We start from the raw sequence: 8,598 nt of genomic DNA on the forward strand, positions 1-8,598 counted from the left end.
ATAGCAAAAACATTTGAATGGAGATTCTTTTGGGAAAAAATAAGCTAATATTTTCGACTATTCTCTTAGGGCAGCTCTTATATGCTACCCATTTTCATGGTTTCATTTTTGTACTTGTACCCATTTAAACACACAAATAAGATAGCTTTTAAAAACTGAATGTATGGGAACCCTGGGTGGCGCAGCGGTTTGGCGCCTGCCTTTGGCCCAGGGCGCAATCCTGGAGACCCGGGATCGAATCCCATGTCGGGCTCCCGGTGCATGGAGCCTGCTTCTCCCTCTGCCTGTGTCTCTGCCTCTCTCTCTCCCTGTGTGATTATCATAAATAAATAAAAAAATTTAAAAAAAAATAAAAAATAAAAACTGAATGTGTAATTTCATAATAGCTATCCACCCAGCCCGATTAAAATGCTTACTGATGCATAAATGCCTACAAATATCAAGGCACAATGGATTTTATTGGCTTCTGTGTAAGTGTATCAAGTGAATGCCGTGTTCCTCCCCTCCTGAGATTTGTTGGTGATATCGAAGTGTACTTTTACCTTTTATTCATTAATGGATATGGTTACAAATGGCAGCTTTAAAATAAACCGAAGTTTTGTTGTTGTTGTTTTTTTTTTAATTTTTTTTTTTTTTTTTTATTTAATGATAGTCACAGAGAGAGAGAGAGAGGCAGAGACACAGGCAGAGGGAGAAGCAGGCTCCATGCACCGGGAGCCCGATGTGGGATTCGATCCAGGGTCTCCAGGATCGCGCCCTGGGCCAAAGGCAGGCGCCAAACCGCTGCGCCACCCAGGGATCCCTAAACCGAAGTTTTGAAGATGGTTTTCACAACTCTTTTAACATCTTATGCAATGTGCTGAGGAGGAAAAACTTTCTAATCTCTTAGGTTCAATACCCAGGGCCCTGTGAATTAAACAAAGATGGGTTCAAAGAAAAAAAAAAAAAGCACACAGTTGTTATTAATATTTGTGTGCACAAGAGTTCACAGAATGGAAATTCAAAGAAGCAGATTCAGGGGCTTATCTATCATTTTAACAAAGGAAAAGGGGTTTGGGTTTCACGGGATGAAGAATTGTGGGGAAGAACTGGGAAATCTATGAGGGAACTAATGGGAGATGGGGGCTATTTTAGTAAAATCTGTTAATGCAAACCCATCTTGGTGTCGACAGCTCCCCGTCTACTTCCTTGACTCTACTCTTCCTGGTGGGGGAAGGCGCACCTGCCTCGAAGGGAAATTTATACACCGCTTTTGGGCAGAGATGGGAAGTGCTGAGAACTCTTCCTGTGTCTTTTGATTCTTAGTTGCCTTGAGCTCAAAATAATCCTTATGCCAAAATGGCATATTTGGGGATGGCAGATTCTGATCTTCCTGTGGAAAAGCAAAGAATATTACAGCTGCAACATGTGAATAATTTCCAGTGTTATTGCCCTTTTTTACAAGTCCTGTTGGCAAAAACCAGCTGCTTCCTTGTTAAATCTGTTTCTGTGTTTTCTGACCTGGCACAAGTACTTGTTTTTTTTAAAAAAGATTTTTGTTTATTTGCAAGAGAGTGAGAGAGCGTGAGCAGAGGGCAAGAGCAGGGGGAGAGGGAGAAGCAGACTCCCTGCCGAGCAGGGAAGGGACGTGGGGATCCATGCCAAGACCCAAGCTGAAGGCGGACGCTTAACCCACTGAGCTACTCACCTGCCCCATACTTTTCCTTTCTGCTGTTTGTTGCATTTCATTGAATTCTTTGTAAATTATCAAAAGAAATGTACGATTCTATAAAATAACATTTCCAAAAAAAGGAGGGAAGGCAAGTCCTCCGTAATCCTCGTTTTCTATGAAAAACCATGTTCTGGGATATTTTCTTCCAATGTTACTTATTTTTCTATAGTTGCAGCCGCACAGGGCACCCATGGGGCATGCAACTTCTTCAGCTTAACATATCACAACACTCTGTGCTTTCTTGCTCACTCACTGTCCCGGTTGTTGAGCAGCTGCAGAGCCGGCCTCGCCCTTCTCCAGTTCTCAGCACCCGAGCTGCCTTCCCAGGGGCAGTTCCACCTCCAGCCAGGGGAGGGCCTGTGGGGTTGGCCGCTTCTGGCCTGGGGGAAGCCGGGCCTCCACCAGCCTCGAGGCAGGAGTCTGCAGGTTCAAGGGGAGGCTGGGCCAAGCAGGCCAAGCAGGGCTCGGGGCTCCGGCTCCCTTCTTGCTCTTGGACTCCCCAGGCCCACCCTCCATCCCCGTCCCCGAGGCTTGCCCACGGCCTGCCCAGGGTGGAGGTGGGGCCCTCCCCTCCCCCTCCCCTCCCCCTCCCAGCCGCTCTCTCCTTGTGTCCCAGCAGTCTGCAGACCCGCCGCGTGTCAAGGACAGACCTAGGCCGCGCGCCCGGGGCGTCATGGTCCACCTGCAGGCCTCCGAAGTGCAGCAGCTGCTCCATAACAAGTTCGTGGTCATCCTGGGCGACTCCGTCCAGAGGGCCGTGTACAAGGACCTGGTGCTCCTGCTGCAGAAGGACTGCCTGCTCACGACCAACCAGCTCAAGGCCAAGGGGGAGGAGACGTTCGAGAAGGACGAGCTGGTGGACGGAGGCCAGATGGGCCCCATGCACAACGGCGTCCAGTACCGGGAGGTCCGCCAGTTCTGCGCCGCCCACCACCTGGTGCGCTTCTACTTCCTCACGCGCGTGTACTCCAGCTACCTCGAGACCGTCCTGCAAGAGCTGCAGGGCAGCGAGCACGGCCCCCCGGACGTGGTCATCATGAACTCCTGCCTCTGGGACCTCTCCAGGTATGGCCCGGACTCCTGGCGGAGCTACCGGGAGAACCTGGCGAGCCTGTTCCGGCGCCTGGGCCAGGTCCTGCCCGAGTCGTGCCTCCTGGTCTGGAACACGGCCATGCCCGTGGGCAAGCAGATCACTGCGGGCTTCCTGCCGCCCGACCACCGGCCCGGCGACGACTCCCTCATCGTGCGCGTCATCGAGGCCAACTTCTACAGCTCCGCCGAGGCCAAGAGGCACGGCTTCGACGTGCTGGACTTGCACTTCCACTTCCGCCACGCGGGCCAGCACCGGCAGCGCGATGGAGTGCACTGGGACGAGCGCGCGCACCGCCACCTGTCGCAGCTGCTGCTGGCGCACGTGGCGGACGCCTGGGGGGTGGAGCTGCCCCGGCGCGACTGCGTGAGCACGTGGGTCAGGGCCCCCCCGGGGTTCCCTGTGCGGGGACGCGCGCCCCCCCAAGCCAGGTGCTGCCCCCTGCTGCCCACGCCCCCGCCGCCCCGGCCCTTTCCTCTCCCCCAGCCCAGGCCGCCGTACCTGTGCGGTCCCCAGGATGCTTACTTTTCCTCCGGCCCGTCTTTCCAGTCGGATGAGTTTTCCTCCAACTACTTCCATTCAGATGTCCTCTTACCTGCCCAGATGGGCTTTTCCTTTGAGGATGACTTTATGATGGATCCCCAGCCCCTGGCCCTCTGGGCCTCTGGGCCCCTGGGCCTCCTGGGCCCCTTTCCCCTTACCCTACCTGCAGCGAGCCCCTGTGGTCCACAGGGGTGTCCCCCGCTATGCACCGCGTGGCCCCTACGGGCCCTGGGGTCGGCAGCCCAGACCTTCCAGGAGGCGGGCCCATTCCCGCCCACAGCCAAGGCCTCAGTAACCTGCCCGCGCGGCCTTTCTCCCCCTGATGTCCGTGGACCGGACACATCCCCCCGCCACCCGGAAAACAGACTGATCCGGTTAACTCAAGCCCACAGTCCGTGCCTGGACTTCTTTTTGGTCTTTGCTCTCTGCGGTCGCTGATAACGGCAGGGAAGGGCGGGCAGTCACACCCAGGTTTGTTGGCTACCCCCCTCTTCCTCTCCTCTCTGGGGGGGGGGGTGACCAAGCATTCCCGCCTCCCCACTCCCTGTCCTCTTTTGTCTTTTTGTAAACAGAACTTTGAAATAAAGAGGTTGTTTGACTAAAAGTAGCCGTGGGTGTTGGGTGTGTCTACATTTAGTGGTGTCTCTCCCTTCCATTAAGAGTTAGCTTCTTAAAAAGCGAGGATACTGTCTGCTGTTCCTCTGCTTGATAAACCACACAAAGTGGAATTTGTCTGAAGTTGTTCTGAAGGTTTCCGTAAGATGGACCTGGTTCCTTACAAATAGATAGAAGAACTTTTCGCTTTTTGTGATCATATTTTCCAGAGATTCTTGAAGAATTGTTCAATTTTAAAACTGGGAAAACTATATAGTATTTAACTAAAAGGAAGAAACAAGGTAACAGACGTAAATGACGTGTTCTAGGTCACACAAAATCCCTCTTCCACTAGTCTTTCCTAGTCTTTTTTTTTTCTTTTTTTTCTTTCTTTCCTGGTTTATACTAGTTTCTGATCGACATTGACTTTTTTTTTTTTTTTTTATGATAGTCACAGAGAGAGAGAGGCAGAGACACAGGCAGAGGGAGAAGCAGGGTCCATGCACTGGGAGCCTGACGTGGGATTCGATCCTGGGTCTCCAGGATCGCGCCCTGGGCCAAAGGCAGGCGCTAAACCGCTGCACCACCCAGGGATCCCTCGACATTGACTTTTAAACCATAGGGACTGATGTGTAATATCAAACCAAGAAGTACAGTTTACCAGACAGGGTCTTTCTGTGAAAATGTTGGTGAAAACCGCTATGGCTCCAGAACTCCAGAAGTTCACTGGTTAGATGTACAAGGTATGCAGACTAGAGTGGATGGCATGCTTGGGACTTTGTGATTTGCTTGAATAGTCTTGAGGTTTGGATTTGAGAAAAATTAGGAAAAAGTAAGTTGCATTCAATGACAATGTCTATCACCCTTAGAGAATAAAAACTACCCGTCAGAAGGGACCACCCAGGGCACAACTCTGACAGACAGCCACAACCATCTCTTCACCGTTTTGTAGAAATGTTAACATCATGAAGACTTTATGTGCTAGGGCTTTTATCACCCTAGCACATAAAGTCTAGACTAGTGAAATGTTATTACTTGTATAAAACAGTCAAAACAGGACATAACTAACATTGAATTATAGATTATTTTATTGGATTGATTTGATTGGTTTGTAAGTTCTCAGTTGAACCCTTCCTAAAGTTGACAGTAAGTGTCAGGAAATGTTATCCTGCAAAAAATGAAATCACAACAAATAGATGAGATCAGTTCTCTTGAGAAGAAATACACAGAAGCATTTAATCTACTAAAAAACCATAAAATTCATGAAGAATAAGACCTTCATCTTACTTACTTTTGTGTCTCAAATCCTAGTGCAGTGTCTAGCACTTAGTACTGAATAACGTTTTGTGAATGAATCCATGAGTCAATGAAGAGGTGATGTACGAGCGTTCCCGGTGACACTGACCCAAGTCTCGGAGGAGGCACTATACATGGACGTTGAATCATTGTAGCACATCTGAAGGAACGTTGCTGAAACAGCGTTCAAGGACTCTAGAAAGGTGGTATCTGCAAGACAGAATTTGCCAGAACCTCCCAGCAAAGTCAGGAGAGAGAGATCACCTGTCTAATGTAAATGTCCTAATCCCAAGGAGGAGGTGAATGCACCAGGCTGTGAGATTTGGTAACCTCAGCCATCGAGATAAACTCATTGCCTCATTCTGACTTTGCATTTCCCAGACAAGACAGAGCAGTGCGTTAGGGGCCGATCTGAGTAAGCAGAGTCATTTAGTATTTATATTTTCATGAATAAACCAACAAATCAGCGGTGTGGTTTATACACTCCTACGAGTGTATTATTCCTCCTTAATCTGATCATGCCCGATAAGGCTAGGAGAAAGTTCTTCAAGATCTAGGACTGAGGACCATGCACGGAATCAATGAGGAATCCACTATATTATATTATAGATTCAGTTGATTGCACTAATCACCTAATGGTCTTGTTTCTCTCAGATGGGTAGGGGTGCGGGTAGACGCGCACAGGACAGGGAAAATCTTTTCCTGCCGAAGTGTATTAATTTCCTAGGGCTGCTGTAATGATTACCACAAACCTGGTGACCTAAAACAACAGATACTGATTCTCTTAGCGGTTCTGGAGCTCAGAAATCCAAAATCCACTATCCCCACCCCCAGCAAAATCTGTGCAGGGTTTCCTGCTGTCCTACAGGATCAGGATTCTGCCTGCCCCTGCAATGTCATCTTCTGGAACTCTCTTTGTTGATCCTTATACTTTCGACCACGCTGGACTTCTTTCCGTTCAGATGCAACCTGCCAAGCTCTTTCATAACATGAGTCTTTCCACTTGCTATTATTCCCTTTGCCTAGAATGTTCCACATCCCCTACCTTGTATTTCTTTGGATATCTCACTTCTCATCCTTCCATTCACACTTTTCAAGTCCTCTCCTCAAAGGCCTTATAGGGTCATTTCATCTGAAAGTACTAGGATCTATCACCGTACTCATTCTTTCCTTGTATGGCTTACCACCCTCATTAGTGGCTTCAGTGTTTGCTCGCTTGTTAGCCCCCCCCCCCACACTAGAAAGTAAGCTCCCCAAGTCTTGCTCACTGTTAAATTCACTGTGTCTCATTGCACAGTGCCTGGCTAGGAAGGTGTCCAAATGTACCTACTGCAGGTAAATGTTCAAGAACGTAATTAATTCACATTCTGTACTCACAAAAACATAATTTATATTAAAATTGAGCTGTATTTGATGCCTTTTAAATAAAATGTCTCTAGAATTCTCTCCTAATTTGATCTGCAAGTCATCCTGGGTGTCTGACACCCCCAGAGGATTAACTTGATAGCACCTTCAGTGCTAATTGCATACATATCCTGGCCTTATCTTCCAGCCTCAAGCTTTCTTCTTTACCCATTTTTTACTATTGCTACCTTTCTCCTTAAGTCAAGAAACCTAGCAAAGCAATCAAGCTATTGTCTGGTAAAAAGACCCTAAATTATTCAACAATTATGGGAGAAATTATTGCTTTATTGTTAAGCCTTACAATACAGGGTTCATTCGGCCTATTCTCCAGTGTCAAGAAATGACAGTGCTCAAAGCTTTTTATCCTTTGGATAAAGAAGAGAAAAAAGTAAAATTAATGATTAACACTATCCAAGAAAAAAAAAAAAACCACTATCCAAGCAGCATATGATTCTCACCTTACTCTAGAATAAAGTATACCATTCTGTCGGAGGCCAAAACTTCAAAGCTGTAACTATTTTTCCCTAAGCACAAAGCAAGGCCCAGCCTTTGAAAACAAATGGAATCTTCTATCCTGCCATAGGATGGGAGTCAGCTCCCTCTCCCCTGGTCAGTTGCAGAGCTCTTGTTTGTAGGGCCTCTGCACTGCATGATGCCTGGACTCAAAATTCATGTTATTTCCTTGAGTTGTTCACGGTAGCAGCTCCATCTCTTTACGTTCATGAATTCTGCAAAGTTAAGTTATTTTGAAAACTCGGATCTTTATCGAAAGGATCTGCCATTATTTTAAACTATTGTATGATTGTTTTTAAAACTCTAGAAACAAGATCTCATTACTAGTACGTCAAAAAAGGCCTCTTTCGCCGCTTCCTTAATTCGTAGAGTTTTTCGTAAGAGTTTACCCATTAAACTTTATTTTTTTTTAATTTTTTTTAAATTTTTATTTATTTATGATAGTCACAGAGAGAGAGAGAGAGGCAGAGACATAGGCAGAGGGAGAAGCAGGCTGCATGCACCGGGAGCCCGATGTGGGATTCGATCCCGGGTCTCCAGGATCGCGCCCTGGGCCAAAGGCAGGCGCCAAACCGCTACGCCACCCAGGGATCCCCCCATTAAACTTTAAAGAAAGATTTCCTAAAACATGCCTCTCTGAGCCATAATCTGTACATGCATTCGACAGGCAAGGATACTTGTAAGGGTTTGTTGTACAGTTTGCCGGTGTGGAAATTTACAGTGGCTTTTAGTGGATTAGAGGCTCTGAGAAGTTCTGCATGAAATGCACTTGGTTAAACATGGTTAGCCTAGTATTTTCCAGATTTACTGAGCCGCAGACCATTTTCATATGTATTAGCTCTTAGAAACATGTTAGGGGAAACATCATTCTAGACAATGCCAAGGAAAATAGCTGGTGTAAGTGAAAAGAAGGCTTGTTAGTGACGTGTGCTATATGAAGCCCTTTTTCAATGGAGCATTATAATCTGTGCCCAAATATGAGCTAATACTCATTAGGTAAGCCTGTGACAAGTCGGAGATTGGTTAGTTAACTGAAGTAGGATGAAATGGACCAGGAATGATGGCCCTCTTCTTGCTCTGAGGTGGGAGGCTGGGGCTAAGACTGGGCCAGTCCAGTCGGCCGAGTAAGGTGTGCAGGAGAGGTGACATTCATTCAACACAGCACCTTCTGTCAGCACGTAAGACTATTGGGAGCAGGCCCCAAATCTCTAAGAAGGGGCCTGTCTTGGAAGAATGAGAGCACCCACGGAAGCTGCTGTGGCAGAGCCAGACACCCTCAATGAAGAAGAGACCCCACCAGGCCATGTGGCCTGGGACATCAAGTCCAGGCTGTAAACAGGTCCCCTCCATCATGTTGCAGTGATGCCTCAGACCTGGGAGGTACCTGGCTTCTTATCTTCCCTTCCCACTCCCATGTCTACGTCACATGGACTAATTTTTGATATTA

The 8,598-nt window shown here is 47.7% G+C and overlaps 1 protein-coding gene across 1 annotated transcript; it reads left to right on the forward strand.

The window, feature by feature from the left end:
- Window positions 1–2,384: 2,384 nt before the first annotated feature.
- Window positions 2,385–3,793, forward strand: PCED1B (PC-esterase domain containing 1B). Its single transcript, XM_055318526.1, has 3 exons — window positions 2,385–3,167; window positions 3,288–3,450; window positions 3,482–3,793. The coding sequence occupies exons 1-3, from the start codon at window positions 2,385–2,387 to the stop codon at window positions 3,637–3,639; spliced, it is 1,104 nt and encodes a 367-aa protein (XP_055174501.1). The 3' UTR covers window positions 3,640–3,793.
- Window positions 3,794–8,598: the final 4,805 nt, after the last annotated feature.

Source organism: Nyctereutes procyonoides, unplaced genomic scaffold (genome assembly GCF_905146905.1).
Source record: "Nyctereutes procyonoides isolate TBG_1078 unplaced genomic scaffold, NYPRO_anot_genome, whole genome shotgun sequence".
NCBI classification, from domain to species: Eukaryota; Metazoa; Chordata; class Mammalia; order Carnivora; family Canidae; genus Nyctereutes; species Nyctereutes procyonoides.